A 23,237-nucleotide genomic window follows, 5' to 3' on the forward strand; every position below is an offset into this window, starting at 1 on the left:
TTTCTTTCATTTTTCAAAAGACAAATCAAAGTTGCTTGAAGGTACTGAAGATCCCCACCCCCCCACCCCTCGATTCTGTATGGTGGTTGTACATATGAGACACTAAATATAGATTTTTGTCCACGTGTCTTCAATAAAGCCTGAGCGGGGAGCTATTCTGTAATCATTTTCCAGCTTCTAGTGATAGTTTATGCTGTGTGGTCTACACCACTTTAAGGGTGATTGCTCAATAATTATAACTCAAAGAATTAGCTGCCAATGGTAGAATTCTACCAAGCAGCTTTTTATCTAGATGTGTCTAACCAAATGCAAACAAACAATCCCAGAAATAAGGTGATATTTTACCTTATTTATATTTTATATTTATATTTTATTTCAAGAAATAAAGTTTCACTCATAAGATTGCAGTTACAACCTTGAGGGCTTTTATATTTATAAATCTATATAAGTTTGTTCTATTTTTTTAAAAAAAGAGCTCTATGTTACTTAATAAAATCTTACATTCTTTCTTTGTAAGAAATTTGGAGCTTATTTTGATTATCAAAATGTTTACCTACATTTGTAGTAATACAGGTATATAGTAAATATTATAGACATTGGAATGAGTAAAATATTATATCAAAACTCCTGAATCTGTAAGTAAAATTTTAGATTTTATTTTTTTGTCCAGAATCTATTAAAATAGCTAGAAATTATTACCACCAGAAAAATGCTCTAAAATATTTTAAGAGATGAATGAAAATAACCCTAATTTTGTAGGCAAGAATTAATATTGTAAAAACAAACTTTATTTCCGGATGTATTAGTAAAAAAAAAAAAGCTATTCTGATTTTTCTCAAATATTTTTAAACAGATGGATAACTTGTTCATATTATGTTACAATATTATTTATGGATATTGCCCTTTACTGAGCAATATTAAGTAGCTGAAAAGTAGTTTACAAGCTAAGTTTGAATAGCTGAATTAAATGGGTTTTTTTACCTTAGACATATCAACAATTTAGCAAGCCCATTCTATAGTTTGGATCAGTTGACCAGTAGTTACTACACTGAAATCACTAAACATTTGGAAAAATTATTCAACATGCTTTGCCTTGCACAGAGGCTCTGGGAACATGTTTTTGGCTTCCAGAGAGCTTCTGGGTGGGACGGGGAGGACATTTTTACCCTCCCTTGGCTCCACGGAAGCCATTGGAGTCTGGGGAAAGTGAAACACGAACCTAATGGGCCCACCAGAAGTTGGGAAGCAGGCCATTTTCGGCCTCCGGGGGGCATGGGAAGCTGTTTCCGTCCTCTCCAGGCATTGAATTATGGGTATGGGCACTCGCGCATGCACGGTAGTGCGCATGCACGCTCTTTCGGCACCCGAGGAAAAAAAGGTTCGCCATCACTGAGCTAGGGCATTAAAGCATTTTTATCCTGTACTTAAGTAACAAGCATAAGAAATATAGTGATTGTTGATTCTGCTACACATGTGAAGAATTATTGAACAAACATTCAAGATAGCTTTAAATATGTACAGTTATTGTAACTGTGAAATAAATAATCAAATTCAAGCTGTGGAGGTGAATACAACCATAGGAACAAAAATATTTGTTGTTGTATTTGTGTTAATATGTTCTCTTATATGGAGATAATGAAAATGGTGTCTTCATTTGTGAAACTGGAAAACATTTAGATGGGAATATCATTATTTGACTTTTATAGTATATATTCTGTCAGTGATCAGAAAGAACCTTTTCAAATTAAGAAATGCAGAGCTGGTGTGCTACAGTATGAAAGAATGACCCCATCCAATGAAATAAGAGGCTAACCACTAACCATAGATAGCCACTATGATATCGTAGGATCTGTCCCACAAGATAAGCGACAAGGTTTAAAAGGTTAGCATGATATAATGCATGTATTTCATTTGCTACTTATACATTACAGGTAGACTTCAATTTATGACCACAATTGAGCCAAAAATTGATATGTGACACATTTGTTATAAAATGAGGCAAAACTCAAAATATTAAGTTTTGCCTCATTTTATGCTTTTCTTGTCACATTTGCTTAAATAAATCATTGCAGTTGTCAAGTTAATAAAGTGGTTGTTAAGTGAATCTGACTTCTCCATTGACTTTGCTTGTGAAGAAGATCACAAAACCTGATGACATGATCCTGGGACGTGGCAACCATCATAAATATGAACCAATTACCAAGTATCCAAATTTTTATTATGTGACCATGGGATGCTGCAATGGCCATAAGTGTGAAAAATGGTTATAAGTCATTTTTTACAATGCTGTTTTAACTTTGAACAGTTCATAATGAACTGTTGTAATTTGAGGGCTAACTGTATATATTATTATTTAAGCAAAATTTTGACATTGTTGCCGAGAGATTTTTCATAATAAAAAATTGATTTGTAGTTTTGAAAATGCTCACTTTTTGTTTCCTAATTTTGAAGCCCCCTTGGCATGTGAATTAAATTTATGGCTGTTCCCTTGTATGTAGATAATGATGGAGGACTTTCATATGCTATATTTTGTTTTTAGAGTTACTAAAAGACAGCTTATAAGCTATTACACAGCTATTACAGCCTGAATAATGGCTGAAGATGTGCCTGAAATTTTTTCTTGTTTAAAATGAAACTACACTATTTCTAAACATTATAAGAGAAGACTTCATATATCATTACTAACACAGAGACCATTTCACCAGTCCCTTTAAAAAAAAAGACAGTGGTAGTTGTCATTGAATTGTAAGGATATTTATTTTGAAATGTATTTTTGCAATTTTAGGCAGGATATATACTTGTATAGATAGTTCAAATAGCTGAAGAAGGTAGTAACTAAGAAAACTGGAGTATAGAAGAACTACAAGTACAGGCAATGATTAATACAAGCTGTTCTTTTGCAGTTAAATTAACTGAATCCTGGAAAAGAAGAAGAATGTTGATTTTAGGATATCCACTTACAGTGATTACAGCATTTAATGAGAGTAGGAGTGAAATGAAGTGACGTACAAAACATACAAATCTTGTTGAGGCTTGTTTTGTGACCAATGCATTAACAAAATATAGAGTCATAAGAGGAAATTTGCATCAGAAATTAAAAAGGTTACAAGAGGTAATGAATACTTCTTTATACTTGTTCTGCTCCAGAACTCTTAATATACAGTACTAAAAATATTTTTAAAATTTTAAGGAATGGACATTGTTGTAGCCCTCTTTGGATGGCATGTTTGAATGTTTCATTTTTATTATTTTCCTTTAAGTAAATAAATGGGGCATAGGTAGTTATACCCCAACTACCCCCAAACTGTAATGAACTTTGTCCATCACAGTCGAAACTTGTAACAGTTGTAAAGTAGATCAATCATGTAACTGACCTGATTTTATGCCACTTGAACTGAATTAACTGAATTTCTCAATAGTTTTCAGTAGAGCTATCATAAAAAATGGTCACATGACTTAGGGACTCTACAAGTGGCTGTAAATGCAGTCATGTGACCATGGGAAGAAGTCTGACCATTAGAACTTTGAATCCAGGTTGTAAGTACCCCCTGAAATTACAGACTCTAAGGAAGCAGTCATAAGACCAAAACTACCTTTATAGGTATTGAAGAAATGGGCAGAACAAAGGAAGTGTTTATGCATGTACTGTACTATGTATTTTGTTGCTGGTGTGATAAATAAACATTTTAAGCCTTATATTTATAACAAAAATCATTTTAACTTTGTTTTTGTTGCACCAACTTCTGCTACTGGTTAGTTTATAATTTTGGCATGCTCGAGCATTTCTTTTGCATTCAGTCTTGTTATTCAGAACTTTACATATTTCTAGCTAGCAAGGTAGTAGTAAATTTCATAGTGATGACTTTGACAGTTCTATTTGTAAGATTCATAGGTTTTTAAGGAATATTGATTGGTATTTGTTTTAGATGGATCTGGAAAAGCATCCACTTAAATTATAGTACTAGATTTCTCTTTTTGTTATCAAGAATAGATATCAGTATATAAAAGTATGTATTGAACAATCTTACAAATTCCTCAGAAGAGATTGCAATCCATTTAGATTTGTAAGCAACAAAATGAATTGACTGATTTATTTACAGCATGTACTCATTTATTCATACAACTTTTATGTAGCCACCTATCTCACAGTGATACTAGGCAGTGACCACAAAAACACAATGCAAAATAAACATAAAGAACAAATAATATAACATATGTGCGAGGATTAAAATACTCTCCCTTTTTTAGCACAAAGACCAAAGCAACCAACCAATCAACCAACCAACCAACCAACCAACAGGACACATTTAACTGCCCAGTCCAAAGCCCTGAGAAAAAAAACACCCAGTTCGCCAATGCCTTATAATAAGATTAATAAGATCAGGGCCATATTCTATAGCCCATAAGATGGCACTCTCTAATAGAAGGGGATTCAGGGACAATTGGAAACATGCAGTCTCACTAATCTGACGTGTGATGTAGGGCTTTATAAATAATAACCAGAATTGAACCTAAAAATCTACAGGGAGCCAATGAAGCTTTTATTACCTTGGCTACATGAGTCTATCCCTAGAAGCCACAAACTCCTGCATTCGGGACAGTTGTAGCTTCTGAATGCTCTTTTAAGAGCAGCACCATACAGAGAGTATCACAGTAATACAATTGGGAAATAACTGAGGCATGAGTCACTTTGAATAGGGTTTCCCAACCCAGAAACAAACATAATTCTCCTGAGAGATAAATCTCTGAAAAAAATCTTCTAATTATGACTGCTACTTACTTTGAGTCTACGAGAATTCCCACGTTGCTTATCAGTTTTGTCTGAGGAAGAATAATCTCACTCAGAGCCAAGAGTAGAAAGACTGTGGATTTAGGGGATCTGAAAACACATATCCTTTGGATTTGCCAGGTGGAATTTAAGAGTGTGTCTTCTTCCTGTTCAGACTCACAGCCTCTAGAAAAAACCTTCCATGATTAGCCTGGGCAGAGATGTAAATTGATAAAACCTTACTCTATATCAAGAGATAATCATGTTTGGGTCATTCTTTGTCAAGTGGACCAGTTGTCCACTTGACCGATTTTTGCAGCCATTTGAAAAGAAACCATCACAAAAATATCATTATATGATAGGAAAAAAACATGCTCTTTCTAATGAAATAAAAATGAAGATGATTGAAAGTGAGAAAACAGAGCTCTGTTTCATCACCTTCAATCATCTTCATTAGAAAGAGCATGTTTTTTCTATTACTCTGTTTTCTCACCTTCAATCATCTTCATTTTTATTTCATTAGAAAGAACATGTTTTTTTTCTATCATATATGTTGTTTTTGTGATGGTTTATTTTCAAATAAGGCTTCGGTTTTACCTGATCCATTTGACAAAGAATGACCCATTTACCAACTTCATTATAAGAAAAAATGGATAGAGAAATTGATCAGTAAGAGTAAATGGTACCAAGCTAACAACTGTATGCAAATAGAATATGAGGATTAAAAATTGTGAGCCATTTAAATATTTTATATGCTGTATTTTTCAGACTATAAGATGCACCTAAATTTTGAAGAGGAAAACAACAAAATTTTGGCTTCTGTGCACCCCATTTTGAGCCTTTTTTCTGCCAGTTGGGGTTTTTTGCGGGGCCAATTTTGGAAGCCTTCCTCACCCCATTTTTGAAGATTGTTCAACCCATTTTTTCAAGATTTTGGGCCTATTTTTGAGGCTTTGGGGGTCCAATTTTTAGGCTTTTAAAGCTCATTTTTAAGGCTTTTGGGGGGGCTGTTTTTGAGGTTTTTTTAATCCTGTTTAAAAAAATTGTCCAAAAAAGCCTGGAAAAGGATCCAGGAAAACCCTTGAAACAGCTCCCCAATAGCCTCAAAAATGGCCTGGACAAAGCCTCAAAAACAACTCGAAAAAAGTCTCAAAAATAGGCTGAAAAAATCCTGAAAAACAAGCCGAAAATAGCACCCAAAACCAGTGTTCCCTCTAATTTTTTTTGGGGGGGGGGGGCAGAAAAATATAGTGTCTGAGTGGCAGTCCCTTTGGGACTGGGCGGCACAGAAATAATAAATAAATAAACAAAGAAAGAAACAAAGAAACAAATAAAAAACCCACCCTGTTTTGCCTCAGAGAATTTCAAAATAAAATACTGTACTGTGTGTCTATAACAGTGAGCTCATAATAGGGCAACGCTATCAATATCAAAATACCACTTAAATAGTTGAGCTGGTTTCAAACTAGATTTTGATTTTCTTTCTCTCTTCCTTACTCCCATTCTTTTTCTTTCTCTTTTCCTTCCTCTCTTTTTTCTATCTGTTTCTCTCTCTTCCTCTCTCTCTCCTTCCCTCTCACTCTTTCCCTCTCGGCTTCTGGGCAGGTTTGGAAAACTCTGAGTTGATGATGATTTTTAAGTGAGCGATTGCTCACTGCTCAGCTTAGAGGGAACTATGCCCAAAACAGGCCGGAATAAAGCTCAAAAACAGGGTTTGCAGAGGCAAAAAATGGCTGGTGGTTGAGTGGGGCTTCGGCAATATTTAGTATATAAGACGCACAGACATTTTGTCTCCCTTTTGTCTTATAGTCTGAAAAACTTGGTAAATAAAATGCTTTAGAAAAGATTTGTAATCATTCAGATTTCCTGGTGTTTAAAATTTAACGAGGTAATTCATGGAATATATGGGATGTTATCCAACCTGAATAGGAAAAAAAATCAATTACTTTAGAATTCTTGCTGCTAGATGCTATTATTTATTTTTATTGAATTCACAATACAATGTTCCCTCAATTTTCGCGGGTTCAAACTTTGTGAAAAGTCTATACCACGGTTTTCTAAAAATATTAATTAAAAAATACTTTGCAGGTTTTTCCCCTATACCACAGTTTTTCCCACCCGATGACGTCATATGTCATCGCCAAACTTTTGTCTGCTTTTTATAAATATTTCTTTTAATAAACTTTAATAAATAAACATGGTGAGTAATAATCTAAATGGTTGCTAAGGGAATGGAAAATTGTCATTTAGGGGTTTAAAGTGTTAGGGGTTTGTGATACTTTTCATAGCCAAAAATAGTGTATTTACTTCCGCATCTCCACTTCGCGGAAATTCAACTTTCGCGGGCGGTCTTGGAACGCATCCCCCGCGAAAAGCGAGGGAACACTGTATTACGTTATAAATGATGGTGTGAAATTTCCCCATGGTCCACCACATAGACCCAAGCCAAGGTATGGACAGACATTTCTCAGAAAGACTATAATCATGATTCATATGCATCTGTATAGTCTGGAGGACAGAAGGAAAAGGGGGGACATGATCGAAATATTTAAATATATTAAAGGGTTAAATAAGGTCCAAGAGGGAAGTGTTTTTAATAGGAAAGTGAACACAAGAACAAGGGGACACAATCTGAAGTTAGTTGGGGGTAAGATCAAAAGCAACATGAGAAAATATTATTTTACTGAAAGAGTAGTAGATCCTTGGAACAAACTTCCAGCAGATGTGGTAGATAAATCCACAGTAACTGAATTTAAACATGCCTGGGATAAACATATATCCATCCTAAGATAAAATACAGAAAATAGTATAAGGGCAGACTAGATGGACCATGAGGTCTTTTTCTGCCGTCAGACTTCTATGTTTCTATGTTTCTATGTTTCTATTAAAACATACCATAATAAGGAAAACTACTGTCATACACAGAACATTAAAATAAATCTTAAGGTAGTTCCACTACAGATTCACTCAATCCTTTGATACAGTTTTAATTTTGATGCAATTGTCCAGATGAATGCATATTCAACATTTGAAAATTCAGTCTAAACTTTTCAACTTAGCGACTTCTTTGCCATAAGCAACAATTAGCTTGAGATTGCTGAGTTAAATGTTTGCTGGGATGCCTACTTTGTTCAATTGCTGTGATGATTAATTAATCTGTAAAAAGATATAGTGTTTGTTTTTCTATCTAAGTCAGCATCTTATCTTGTTTGAAGCGAACCCCAAAAGGCATAATCTTTATACTAATATTGAATTGAACCTGAGTAATAATATTTAGCTAAAATTACTAAGAATTTTTATAGAGAAATTCTGTTATCGATGTTATTCAAATGTTTAGCTATAAAATTTCTTCAGATATTGAAGAAAGCTGGTGATGAGTAGGACTGTGGCCTGTAGTGTTAAACCATTTGTTACCTCTAGACATGTATATTTAATTAAAAGATACAGTTGCAAAGAAGTTGTTCATACCATTGATAATTAGTTCCGATAGTGTAATGATTCTTAAAATACTGTAACACAGAAATACAATTTTTATCAAATCTAATATTGCTTATTTTATAGTTAACATCTGCAAATAAACTATGTCCATTTATACTGTAGCAATGAATTGTAAATTTTCTATAATGGCAACATATTTTATAGAATAAACAACTATTGTGCGTGCATTCTTTGCATTATTCCATAAAGATATACCATAAATGCACAAGCCAGAGGAACAAAAATATAGATGAAACATACATCTGCAGTTATGTTTAATTAATTGAAATGAAACAAATTTCCCTGTGCCAATCCCTCACTGACCCAAGTAATTTGGATATGTTTTTTAAACTCATGCTTGACTTTATCAATGCTGGATAGTAATTCCATCATGATTAGTTCTGATTTTAAATATAACTTTTAAATACAGGCATTTAAATGAGGAATTAATATTATATCCACCTTTTATGCTCTTGTCTCAACATGCATGAATTATTGTAAAAGGAGTTTCATATATGTCTCACTATGTACAAATGACTGCAAAACATTAACAAATATTGTTAAATATATTGAATTAAACAGGACTAACATCAAGTTATTTACTATGCAGTCCATGTATTCCTGGCATCAGCACTGTAATATCTAGTCTCTTAGCCCAGGGACTGGCAACCTTAAACACTCAGAGAGCCATTTGGACCCATTTCCCACAGAAAAGAAAATACCGGGAGCAAAAGTTTTGTTCCCATGCTTGAATATTTTCTGAGCAGCTACAAAACTAGCATATATAGTTGAATTAAAGATTCTGTTTTCTTCTGAAACTTTTCTTGGATTTATCCATGGTTGGCCTACCGGGGTTCAAAATGCGTAATAAATTGACTGTCAGAGGGTGTCACACATTGGCAGTTGTGAAGCATTTTTTGAGCGACAGGGAGCCATGGCAGAGGAATGAAAGAGCCACATGCCACAGGTTGCTGACCCCTGCCTTAGCCAAAGGATAAGAAAACACTGTTAAAAATTGCTGACTTTAAGTTATAAAATTCCAGGTAAAACTACAGTTTAAAGCAGATATAATAAAAACATCTGAGTTGGATTCTTCCAGTTGATTTATGCTTTAGATAGATGTGCTTGGCTGCAGCTCTCATTTTCTTTCAATCATGATTGGCATGCAACAATATAACAGATTTAATAATGGAGTAACCTAATATGTGGGGAGAGCACTAGATCCAGGAAGATTGCAAGAACATAGTCTCGTCTTCTAGAACGAACCACAAAATATATCTTGGTTTCATTGTCTCATTCAGTATCTTCATTTCAATAACCATTATTATCCCAATAATTCAATTTCAGAGATAACAGCACAGTGGGTGGACTTCTGTCGACCATATTTTCATTCACCTTACAAATACTCCTGGAATTCTTTTTTCTATAATGTTGAAAATGTAGTTTAACAATAAGAGGGACCGGTGTTTTCTGCTTAAGCAAGTGATTGTACTAGAAGACCTCCAAGGTCCATTCCAACCAGGTTTGGGTTCCAATTATCTTGCTGCCAGTTCGCTTCCCCCTCTGCCAAGTTTTCGTACCTCGTAGCCACGTGCGTACTTTTTTTAGTCGACGGGACCCGGAGAAGGCCAACTCTGTGGGACCTTATTGGTCGCTGGGATTCATGCGGTAGCAGGCGGTTCCGGAGGTAATCTGGTCCAATGCCATGTAGGGCTTTAAAGGTCCTGACCAACACTTTGAATTGTGACCGGAAACCGATCGGCATCCAGTGCAGGCTGTGGAGTGTTGAAGAAATATGGGCGAATCTTGGAAGCCCCACGATGGCTCTCGCGGCTGCGTTCTGCACGATCTGAAGTTTCCGAACACTTTTCAAAGGTAGCCCCATGTAGAGAGCATTGCAGTAATCGAACCTCAAGGTGATGAGGGCATGAGTGACTGTGAGCAATGACTCCCTGTCCAAATAGGGCCGCAACTGGTGCACCAGGCGAACCTGGGCAAACGCCCTCCTCACCACAGCTGAAAGATGATGTTCCAATGTCAGCTGTGGATCGAGGAGGACGCCCAAGTTGCAAACCCTCTCTGAGGGGGTCATTACCCCAGGGTAATGGATGGACAGATAGAATTGTCCTTGGGAGGCAAAACCCACAGCCACTCCGTCTTGTCTGGGTTGAGTTTGAGTTTGTTGACACCCATCCAGGCCCCAACAGCCTCCAATTACAATGGCACTGAAAAAAATGACTCATGACCATTTTTTCACATTTACGACTTGCAGCATACCAGGGTCATGTGATCAAAATTTGGACACTTGGCAATAGTTTCATATTTAAGATAGTTGCAGTGCCCCGAGGTCATGTGATCACCTTTTGCTGCCTTCTGACAAGTCAGTGGAAAGCCAGATTCATTTAATACCCGTGTTACTAACTTAACAACTGCAATGAGTCACTTAACAACTGTGGCAAGAAAGATTATAAAATCGGGCAAAATTTACTTAACAAATGTTTCACTTAGCTACAAAAAATGTGCATTCAATTGTGGCTGTAAGTCAAGGACTATCTATATTTCCACTCCAAACATCTGGATGATATCAGCTTAGTGAAAGCTATCTCAATACTTTTGAGATACTATAATTTGAGGCAATTTTGAATATTTATATTTGAAAAAGTATTGAACTTATATTGAACTCCTTTATATGACTGCAGCAATTTTAAAGTGGTTAGATATTTGTCAAAACATTGTGACAAAAAATGCATTGTATATTAATATGAAAGGCTGTTTGAAGATTGGAAATAAGACATTTGATTTTATGTATCAATATGATTTATCAATTCAAGATGCTATATGTTAATGCTTGTAGTGGGATAAAGATTGAGGAACAATTTTTCCACTCTGTATAGTAGGGATTAGATCATGAGTCTGCAGATTGTTGTATCATCGGGAATTGTTCTTTGGCCTGAGGCAGAAGCAAAAGCATCCAGGCAGTTTTATTTTTAATGTTACTGAAGAAAAGGTTTTGTTGAAGATGGTAACATCATCTAATCTCAGAAATTAGAAGAATTTAAGAAAATGTGGCAGAAATTAAATGTAATGGCTTATGCTAAAAATGTATGCTACACACTGATGGCCTTTTTAAAATTTCATACTTTATAAGCTTTCCATGGGCCAGCATTTGACTTCTTGAAATTACAAGAATAATGCAAGGTTTGGCTTACTAAAGCTGTTACCTAGTGAACAACTGAAAAGAAGTTAACCTTTTTTAATGTCAGCTACTGGAAATGAAACAATTGAAGTGATAGAGCTCTATTTGCAATTAGTGCATGTGAGCTGGAACAAGTTATATATTTTAACATTAAAAATAACATTAGAACTCACTGATACTTGGGTCAAGTAGCTTATGTCATCATTTAGTGTTATTATCTGGCTCACACAAGCTGTGTTTGTTATTAAAAGAAGAAAGCTTGGTTTTCAAACTAAAATTTTGGGATGGGGCAAGGTATTTATTTATTTTATTTATTAGATTTGTATGCTGCCCCTCTCCGAAGACTTACAGATTGTTGTATTTGTAGCTGAGAAAATGATTTTAGGGTAGGGCTCTAGTTATACTTTCTACTTCAGAATGACCAGGGGAGGGTTCCTCCCAGTTTGGACCAGATCGACAGAATTACTAGCAACCCACTGGTGATGCCAGGATGGCATCACGGACCCAATTCGCTTTGTGCCGGTTTGTGGATGCCGCCATCTTTTTTGGGGGGGGGGATTTATGATGATTTTTTTACTATTTGGATGTTGTTTCCGCTGCTGCTGCTTGAAAAAAGGCTCCCTTGCCCACCCCTGGGTTGAATCTGACCTTTATTCCTTCGGCTAAAGCACAGCTCTTCAGCTCCTCAGCTGTGTATCAGGCCGATTCCAGCTACTGAGCATGCGCGGAAGCCAAATTGGATGAGGGAACATACATGTGTGTGTGAATGGAGCATGTGCGCATGCATAAAACGTCATGATGTGAACTGCAGTTAGGTAAATAGGAACCCATCCCTGAAAATCACCCTAACCAATTCTTAGCTGTATGATAGCTTTACAGAACAGTCTATTGCAATTGCTTTATACTGACCAAATCAAGAATTAAGATGGATTGAATCCATCTTAATATATGTTCTGTGATAGTATATGAACTGATTACTTTTATGTACAAAGTGTTCATTAGAGCGAATCCCCGGGTATGAGTCTTCAGTTAGCGGCTGTTCAAAGTTACGAGATAAGCACCCTTAGTGTTTATGAGCAAGTCCCAAAATTATGATATGCTGCAGCCACAACAGTTGTTCACCCTTTAAATGACTGTGGGTCTGCAACATTCATCCTATTGCCCGTGGTCCCCTTTCCTGCAAACTGATGTAATAATATCGTGTGAGTTCAGGTATCCATCCTCTTTTGCAGAGATTGGATACCTGAACTCTTATGAGATTACAGACCTCAGAAACTTTCATTCTTGGTGCGAAAAGTATTTGCAGTGCCTATCTCCTGCTCCTTCCCTCCAATTCCTTTCCGCTGCCACCGGGACATTTTTCACCAAGATGGAGACCTGACGGAGACTGAAAGCTTCATGGAGGGATTTGCTCCATTTTGAAATGCCCCATAGATACTTATGAGGCCTTTGAAAACAGAGGGATTTATTCCATTTTTAAACTCTCCATAGATGCCTACAAGGCCTTTGGAAACAAAGCAAATAGTGTACCACCTTTTTAAAAGGCATTTTAAAAAAAAATGAATCCCTCCATTTTCAAAGGGACACTTTTCTCCTATGACTAGACACTTCATGGTGGGGGAGGCCTGTTTGGGCCTGTCCATCATTAATCCCCCATTCATGGTCTTTCCCATGCTGAGATAGCTCATGTGCACTTAATGAACCATGCATATATCCACACATTAAATTAGCAAGTGCATGGGCGAAAACAGGGAGTGATCTGTTTCAAAGTATGAGATTGACTCCCATGAATCCTTGAGGATACAAATGGAATGGACAGGCTCCATTACATTGCTTACTCAAGGACTACCTACTTTAAGCAAAAGGTATAAACCTTTTTGTAAAAGCTCATACATATGAGAGTAGCATAATTTACATATGTTTTTAATTGTGCAATTTCCATGTTATCCTCACAAAGTGGGAGTTAAAGATCCTTTTATCCATGGAATATAAGAGCTGTGGAAAAGCAAATTGGAGGCATATGTGATCTTGCATTCTCTTCCCTCAACAGATGAACTACAACAAAGAGTTGCAACTGTTTTCTCTCATACCATTTCCCAATAATTAATTTATCCGATATGAGATGTAGAGTGAACAGCGAACCTCTGTTGTGCAGTTCCAATGTTTTTAATTAGTTTTCTTCAGTTAAACCCAGTTTGACCCATGGTTTAAAATTATGGCTTTTATTGTAGATATTATGATTTTTAACCTTTGAAAATAGTCAAACATAATTATAGTTACAACATCATAAGCATGTGCAAATAAAATCTTTTCTTCAGAAAATATGTATTATCCTCCATCCCATATATGTGGGACTCCTTTAACATCTGGCCTGAATATCTAGTGAAAAGTTTGGCTAATAATAATAATAATAATAATAATAATAATAATAATAATAATAATAATTTATTGGATTTGTATGCCGCCCCTCTCCGTAGACTCAGAGGTCTTATAAGACTTCCAAATAGTACAACACTTGGTCTGGATTAATATCTAATAATACAAATAGGTAACATATAATGTAAATCAAAGTTAAATAAAGAAGAAAATCCATGGAAATTTGCATAATAAATACAAGTCCTAAACTGTCAAAAGTTATCTTATTTCTATTCTGTCAAAGAGCAAACAAATGCAAATATTTACCAGCAGTTCTTATTAGCAATCTGTTGTTCAAATCAGATATAGTTTTCTTAAGTTGTGTAATATATATATACTGTATATTTAATATCAGGAATATAGCCTAACTTGGAAACCAAGAAGCAGTGATCACTAAAGCTGTATTTACAGTGCCATGAATTTCAGAGCAAATGATACTAAATATCCAAATCACAATACCAACATGCTTTAAACTAGGTTCCTTTGAATATTTTGTGAGTTAACCAATTTACAAACAAAACAATTACTTACTGCATTAATTTTTCCCCCTCCTTCCTAATCCTTGGTCCTCTAATTATTGGATTGTTTGTTATATTTCTCAATAGTGTTTCTAATGAGAGGACATAAATTAGTGGGGCTAATGGGCATACTTGTGGGACACCTTTTTAATCAAAAATTTAGAAAAAAAATTAAAAGCAACTTCAGAGTGTTGTAACAAGTTTTAAAAACATGCTATTCAGACTTTTGTTCAAAATATTATATAAGGTATTGATATCAATTTCATACTTGAATTTATTGCAAAGACTAATTATTTGCTTAAGAGCCTTAGTTAATGTTTCCAAAACTTTCGAATACTGTATAGAACTTAGGACTCAAAAGAGTCAGTGGGATATAATGTTAAGCTGCTGGACTAAGAGTGGAAACACCCAGGAAGCTGCTGGCAGACTTTCAACTAGTCATTCTCTCTCAGCCCCTAAACAGCATTAGGTTCTGCTACAATCTAGCTGAACAACAAGCCCCTTGTTGCCTCCTGCATTCATAGCCCTCCCTTTAAGAACCAGACAAGCACAGTGCAAAAAACAAGCAGACTCTGCAACCATGCAGGATAAATGCTAAAATCAAGAAAACTTCAAATACAATAATGGATCATTATCAATGAATCCAAGGAACAAATGTTTAAACTTGCATAAACTAACCAAAAGCAATCAATTGTAACTCAAACCCTGTTTGAAATTATATCTAAAAGCTCTAGGAAAGGGCTAAGCTGTTTCATTGTGAAAACACAAAAAAGTGCCAGGAAGTATTTTTTTTTAAAAAAAATGCTTTCACAAGCTATCCTTAAAAAGCCTAATATAATAATTGGATTCATATATTATACAATCTATATTTCTTTCTTGATATATAGTTTTGCAAAATCCTAAAATAAAACAGGCAATTAAATTTTCATTTATTTTCATTTATACAGTAAATTTATATAGCCACTACTTCACAAATGTGACTCAAGTAATGTAAAACAAAACAAACAAGTTAAAAATAAATATGCCATTAGTAAAGAAAATTAGAATTAAAAGACCTAAGATTATCTTGCCAGTTAATTCAGCTTGCAGGTTTTTGATCATGACTGGCTCAGGTTGCCATTCTTCTGAGGTCAGTAAAATTCTGGGAGCAATATTCTGACTTTAAGCTTACAGAGGGCTGTATATAGGTACTGTACTGTTATTTTTGCTATTGCTTTCCTGACAAACTGTTCAAGGGATTACAGTCTTGAAAGATCACCTTAGCAAAGAAAAATTGTTAGATTCTCCTAATTTCATATAGTAACTCATAAACCTTTTTTCAAAATATAAATGAACTTTGCAATGAAATACATTTTAATTAAAATTATATTGCACAGATAACCAAATTACTTCTGGATCATCATTCTAGATCTTCTGGTGCCAAAATTCAAATTGTGCTTAACAACTTAAAAAGCTGTTTAAGAAATGTTATAACCAGGGTTTTTTGTTTAAAAAAAAAATCAGAACACAGCTTAAAGGCTGAAGTCTTGTGACATGAGGTCTGATTTATTCCAGTTGGCTGTTATCATCCAAAATCCACAGCTGTTTGCTCTTGCTGATTGTTTCTTGCAAATGAGTAAAATGCCTGTCTTTCATTGCCTTTGCATTAAGAAGGATCAGTCGCTGGTCATAAGAAAGAAAGATTTCCCCCCATTGCTGAACTATGTACATGGTGACACCATCTCATTTGAATGCTGCTGCTGAATCACTTTTAGCAATGACAACTCTTGTCTAACAGCAGCAAGATATTTGGTAAAGTTTCTCTTAAACATGCATTGCATATTTTCACTGGACACAAAGACACTATTCTACTTTGATAGAACTCTTCCATAGGCTTCTAAAGGTGTTCTTCTGAACAGCCAGCAGAAACAGAAACACAAATTTAGTTTCATTCAATCTAGCTCTCCTTTCTGAGAGCTATTTGTGTAGACAATTGTAATGGTCGATTTGCAGTGCACTTGGTCCTTTCTCATTACTCACATGGTGAAATTACATCTGCGTAACATGTATTGGTAGGACTGTGACAATCAGAGGGGAGAATGTAGCATCATATAAGCTTATTTTCTATTGAATAAATTATTTTCTTGCACTAAAGAGAATTAAGGCTAAAACTTTATAGAGGCATTCTTATAAGCTGCTTCATACTTGGATGTGTGGTGAGATAATATACACATAATTGTCTGTGAATATAGAGAGAAGCTCTCCTCAATGAAGAATATATGTATTGTACAATTAATTGATTATGTAATAAAATAATAGCATTTGTTTTTTTGGAATAAATTTATACATTGTTTTTAAGAAGACAGGCGAGTCAGTTCATTACCAACACATTCTAATTTTGTTTTTAACTCTTTGAATTCTAAGAAATACTTCTAATAATGGAAGATGTGCTTTTAATTAAATAGACTTTCATTACATACTTTCATTACATAGACATTACATAGGTGTGCCTACTGTTATGATCAGTTAAAGCAAACTTTCTAATGATTCAAACTTGAGACCTAGGGATTTCATGGATGTGTTTATGTAATTGTCATTGTTATCAGATAAATCAATTCATTTTGTATTTTTTATGTTATAATTTTAGATAAAGGCTTTTACAATTTTAAGTAAATCTTCTGGTGACTGAGCTAAGCATTTTTGCATAGGAAGCATGGTTTTTTCTTGAATCACAAAATAATACAAAAAACAATATTGAGAGATTTGTTCCTATTCTTCAGACTTACTAGATTTCAAACAAAAAAACCAGTGTAGGTTTCAGTTGAAAAATGAAGCAAGCAAGGCTTATTATCTTATCTTATTATGTACAGGTGTCATTGAATGAACTTGAAGGTGGAAGTAATAGCTAAGCTGAGAGATATACACTGTCATCAACACAACAGAGGTATATCTCTAACCAAAAACTGTTTCACATTATTGACCTAAATAAGAACAGATTTCATAATCACAGCAACCCAACCAATCTTTTAAGTCTAAAATACCTAGAACCAAATGGGAAATTGTAATTGTGTGATCAGATTTAAATTTGAGAGTAAATGGTATTAAAAATAGACAAGTTAATGTGAAAGCACTGGTGAAAGAAGTAATCAATAATAAGTTATATATTTCAAGATTTTTATAGGATCTGCTTTAAACTGTGTGGATCTGTGTTAATTTCCCAAGCTATTGCCTGTATTGGTTTGCAGTACAGAGATAATAATAAAGATAATTGTAAAGGACTGAGTAAGGAATGCATAGATGAGTGAAGTAAGGAAGTGCTTCTTCTGCATTAAGTTTAATGGGAACAACATCAGGGTGAAGTTGGAAAAGTTACTTACACTGTATTACAACAATTTGCCTAAAAGCAAACTGTTATCTTATTTTAGTATCATAATGATATAGTAGGAACTTAAACTTGCCTTTTAGAATTCCAAATAGTATCTAGTTAAGTAAGTTGCATTATGGAAAATCTAATTTTGGCACAAAAGCATTCCTGTTTAGTAACAGTAGACTGAGAACTGAGTGTATGATTCTACTTGCATTGGCTTCAGTTCTGCATCTGTTTACCATCTGCTTATCAATGTGCATCTATTGTAGTAGTACTTAATTTCATTTTCTTACTCTAAACTTGTTAACTTCTGAAAACCCTTAGTGTAAGTTCACTGTCTGCAAGGTTTTACCTTTGTGTTTGAATCTTGGATTTGTTCCACTTCTGTTAAAAGAACATAATTTCATAATGGGAACTGATAACTTATATTCTTGTTGGTGGACTTCAGCTCCCATACTTCTTCACTAGACTACTGATTTGGCATATTGCTCTTGAAGAGAGAGGTAAAACACAATGGAGTGTGTGTGTGTGTGTGTGTGTGTGTGTGATAACACAAGCAATTAGTAAAGATGGGTAGCACACAAGATACAAGAGTCTTTCTTCCAAAGATAAGGAACTGTTTATTGACTTCCAGGAATAATTTAACATGGATCTTAGTAAATTAAAACAATCATGTCTTGATTTATATTTTTATTTACATTTAAATAGGAAGCCTTTTGTGCCAGCTGGTTGCTTGGCAAGGGCAAATGGACTCCTGTGTTGTTTAATTAATAGTTTGAAACATTGCAGAAACTATTCTTTTTAAAGTTGTAGGACTCCTTAAGTAGTCAGACATTTAAATACATGCTATACTGCAATATGCTGTGCTGAAATATTTTGGAGCCTATATCATAAAGTATTTGTTTGAACTGAGATACTTTTGAGTATTGCACTTCCTTTCCCACAGTCTTAACTTCCCATTCCACAGCTTGATAATATTTTCCTGCAAGGGCCGGGGAAAGCAAAGGAAACGTAGACCTTTCCTTAAGGGAATGAGAGTGAAATTTGGTTCAGTGCACTTTTGTGGCTTATAGCTGCAGCCTCAGGACCTTTGAAACTGCTCGGTTTTACTTCTCCATCCCCCAAGGGGAAATGTCTTCTGATTGTAATCAGACTTAAGGGTGGGAGCGTAAAGTAGGGATAATCTCAGCAGAGACTTTGAAGCGATGTCTGTTTTTCAGTACATACTCTTCATGTCTGGTTATCTAAAAGTCTTCACTTACCCAGTTTTTAAAATACTGGACACTGTTTTAAAATTAAATGAAATTGTGAGCAGCTTGAGTAGCACAAATAAAGAAGGGAAACCTCTTGTTCTTGGTGAATCCTTTGTCCAAAGCTTTCTTGAAAATTGAACAACTCTGTTACATTTCTCCCATTCACTGGTGGTAGGAGAAGAGAACATGACTCACTCTTAGCCTTCCTGTCACTTTACTTCCTGCTGTAAAATGAAAGACATAGGAATCACCCTGGGAACTAAATGACCCAGTCAGCAAGGGTTACTTAGGCTGCCTTCCCTATTAGGTTTTCCATCAAAGAAATAGAAAAAAGAATGTCCCTCTTAAGTCTTGAAAGCTATGGCTGCAGTTGCAGAGACAATTCTTCTATGCCTGATTTATTTATTGGAAATTGCCAAAAATGTTATTTTGATCCTTTGTTGCCATTTAAAAACTTTTTAAAGCATGAGGTTATCTCCACCAAATAAAATACCTGTCTCAGCCTTCCCAATCTGAAAATAATGGCAGCAGTGTACCTTTAAGTACACCTAAATTGGAGAAATCTGATCATACTTAGTTCAGCATCCTGTTCCTAGAATGGACTGTAAAGAAATCACAAATCCAATTATGCTTTTCCGTTCTGTGTTCCATGATTCATATTATTTCTGTTGGCTATACAAATAATTTGCAGAGAACTGAAAGGCACCAAATACTTGCTTTTCATTAAAATAACATATTTTCAAAAAATTGCCTGGGAAATTACATCATCAAAGTTTGAATGTGTAGGTTTACTATCAACATTCGAACAGATACCTTATCTCTGCATTCTGGTCTTTTGCATACTGAAGTCACTATTAAGAGTTCAGAATAATGAAGAGGTTCAAACTGGTCTAAAGAATTGGTCAAAAGCACCAGTTTCAATTAAAAATATTTTTGTTTTTCTGTAGTGGTTTAACCTTCAAAGAAACAAATTTCACTGGGGCCTCATTAATGTGGATTGTTAAATTTTACTTTATAATTAATTTTGAATTGCAGACAATGGGAACTCCTTATTGATTTTTCAAGAAATATATTCGGGATGTTCTCATTTATAAGACATATAGGTAGTCCTCAACCTAGAAGTGTAACTGAGCCCAGAATGACGGACGTGTTATTAGAGTTGTAAGTCAAGGCATCACTTGATTGGACATGGGTTTTTTGCATTTTTATGCAGTGGTTGTTACGTGAACACTGTGGTTATTAGTGAAACACTGTGGTCATTAAGCAAATCAGTTTTCTCCAATTTTTTGTCCGAAACTGGAAAGAAATCCTGGATACTGGTAACCCCCATTCCCCCAATCATAATCAGGTGATCAGAAGCCCCCTAAAGAGCCATAAAGACAAGCTAAGTGTCTAAAATGTAGTCACATGACTGCAGATGTATGTGTGTGTGGCTGCCATAATTCTGAAACTGGGTTATAAAAGCTTTTGGGAATATATGGTAACTTCAAACATTTGTTCAGTGACTGGTTATAAATTGAGGACTAGCTGTAAATGTATATGTGTAAGTTCACACTTTACTTTTAAATTGTTGGGGGTAATAAATCTGTATTGTTGTTGTTGTTAGTTGTGAAGTTGTGTCTGACCCATCGTGACCCCATGGACAACGTTCCTCCCGGCCTTTCTGTCCTCTACCATCTCCCGGAATTTATTTAAGCTGAGGCTGACTGCTTCAGTGACTCCATCCAGTCACCTCATTCTCTGTGGTCTCATTCTTCTTTTGCCTTCAATCTTTCTCAGCTGTATACTGAGACCTTAATGTGTTCTTTCGAACCTGAAACATTGGCAGATTGAAGAAGATTGTGGATTGGGAAGTTAAGAAAGATTGACACTTCTGATGCTTGTCTTCAGACTCATAGTAAACAATGTGGCTGAGAACTGATTACTGTGGATTAGAGGAAAGGGTTACCGATGGCTCTCTTTATTAACTGTCATTATGTTGGTGTCACCTGTCATCTTTGTGGGATCTTGATGATTTTGTCCAGCTCTGCTCCCTGTTTGTGTGCGGAGTGCACTAGAATAACAGAATGCTCCCTCTAACTGTACTCACACTGCAGGCTGCCTTGTTTTCCCAAAAATAATTGACTTTTAGTCACACAAGGCTGAACACTTTGCAAATGTTTACCTACAATATCAGTTGAAGAATATATTTTGGCAGTTCTCTTAAAAGGCAACATGTTGAATTACTTTTATGTTTAAATCTATAATTGTTTTGCTTGTAATAAATATTTTGAATGAAACAGATATTCTGTGAAACAATTAACTGCAAGTGATTGGATATTAATCTTCAAATTAGTAAAGTGAAGTCTTAAAATTATTTCTATTTTTTTTATTAGGGTCGACATGTCAAGACAGGTCAATTGGCAGCTATTAAAGTCATGGATGTTACTGAGGTAAGTCTTGAGTTAAGACTTCTTTTAAAAAAAATACTAATGTAAGTATTGCCTTGGCTCTGAACTTCATGATGAGAATTTTTTATTCAAACTCATGTATAGATGTTTGGACTGGGGCCAATGTGAAATATGCACCAATCTAAGAATAAATGCATGTCCGTTTTAAGGTTGCAAAGGAAATTGACCTAATAAAGGTCTCAAAAGCCCAAATGCAGAACATCTGCTAAAATATCGACCACATTGTTGGTATATTTCAGCAATGTAAAGCAGGAGTTGTAATGGACTCAGGGGATTTATTGTGGAGCGTTATATGAGAATGGGGAGGAATTAACATAGCCAGAGAGACAAAAGTAAACATCTGTAATTGAGCCATGATCTTTCATAGTATCAGTTAAAAGCTCTGGAAATTAGTTTTTAATTTCAGCAGTATTTTAAACATTAGAAAACAGAAATGTTTATCTAGGAATACTATATTATTAATTATCATAGACTTACATATTCGTCAACTGTGTTTTGTTAACACAGTAGTCTGCAAAATGTTTGAATTCAAAAAGCGTATTGTTTCTAAATCTATTTAGTACATCTAATTCAACCTGAACCATCTTTGTTCAATTGACAGAACAGTTAAATACAACTAAATACAGTACCTCCTGGGATCTTCATAACCTTAATTCAGACACTTATTTTAGTCTTGACCTATATTTTTTTTTAAAAAACCATTTGGGTCTACAAATTGATTTGCTCTACCGGCAGGGCTACGAATTTGTAAATGAACAGCTTAGTTGATCATTTTAAAATTCCTATATTGTGAGATAGTATTCTTGAAGGAACTATATAAAAGCCACACAAAACAATACAAAGAGACTTGGTACACACAAATTTTGTTTAAACACTGCAATAATCCAATTGAAAAAGACACATCATTAAAAGACACTGAAAGGGTCAAGACATTAATTTGTAAATAAATAGTTTGCTTTATAGTTATAGTTTATTAGATTTGTATGCCGCCCCTTTCCGAAGACTTTAACAAAATAAAATTTACTCTTATGTTGAGCTATGCTTTTATAAAGGATTTTTTAAAATTAGTCTTGCTCTGAAGATTAGGGAAGGAACATTCTGATAAGAAAATTCCTCATTTCCATCTTACAACTTCAGATAAAGAGATATGAAGATTTTACCTAAACTTGTGTTAGTGGGATAATTAGCAGGAAAAGATCTTAATCTTACAATAATTTAGAACAGTGCATTTTAATACTCTGTCTTAAGTATGATTGGTTTCAACTATTTCTTTTCTCCAATAGGAATTTTTGTTCTTCCACTCACAAAAGGGAAAATCTTAATGAAAAAATGCTAATATGTATACATAATATCAAAATAAAATATAAAGCTCAGAGGGAGCAATAGAAAACCTGAAGATTTTTTGAGGAGGGTATTGGGTTGTCCAAATAAGTTTCACCCCAGTGGAGAGACTCCCTAGGAATCCACTCGTTGCTGTGTGGAAAGAACAAGTGTTTCCGCTCGGTAGGGGGCTTTGGTGCCTGTCTAGGAAGGAGAACTTCGACGGGCCCAAATTTCATTTAGGAGCCTCAGGCTGTGACTGGGGGCTTGTCCAACTCACATTTAAGCGTTCAAACTGGTCAGGGAGATCCATCAGCGACTGACTGTGTGACAGTGGCTAGAATCTTTTGCTTTCAGGGCAGTTTGTGATCATAATTTCCTGCTGTCTTCATTTCGGAGACTTAGACCCCCTACTACACCTTGGGAGGTCTGTTTTAGCTGAGACGGGAGCTCAGGGCTGTTTGGGTCTATCCCCCATCTGAAACGCATCCTTT

General features: G+C 35.1%; 2 protein-coding genes across 5 annotated transcripts in view; both read left to right on the top strand.

Annotated features, from left to right (window-relative positions):
- LOC139166873 (complement factor H-like) overlaps positions 1-23,237 on the top strand; it is a 1,233,958-nt gene that overhangs the window by 395,045 nt on the left and 815,676 nt on the right. The gene's annotated exons all lie outside the window — the stretch shown is intronic.
- MAP4K4 (mitogen-activated protein kinase kinase kinase kinase 4) overlaps positions 1-23,237 on the top strand; it is a 159,257-nt gene that overhangs the window by 45,985 nt on the left and 90,035 nt on the right. For all 4 annotated transcript variants that reach the window (XM_070751036.1, XM_070751037.1, XM_070751038.1 and 1 more), the window contains exon 3: positions 21,349-21,405. In XM_070751036.1, the coding sequence (XP_070607137.1) occupies positions 21,349-21,405 (57 nt within the window). The remainder of the gene's footprint in view (positions 1-21,348; positions 21,406-23,237) is intronic.

This window comes from Erythrolamprus reginae, chromosome 4 (assembly GCF_031021105.1).
Source record: "Erythrolamprus reginae isolate rEryReg1 chromosome 4, rEryReg1.hap1, whole genome shotgun sequence".
NCBI lineage: Eukaryota > Metazoa > Chordata > Lepidosauria > Squamata > Dipsadidae > Erythrolamprus > Erythrolamprus reginae.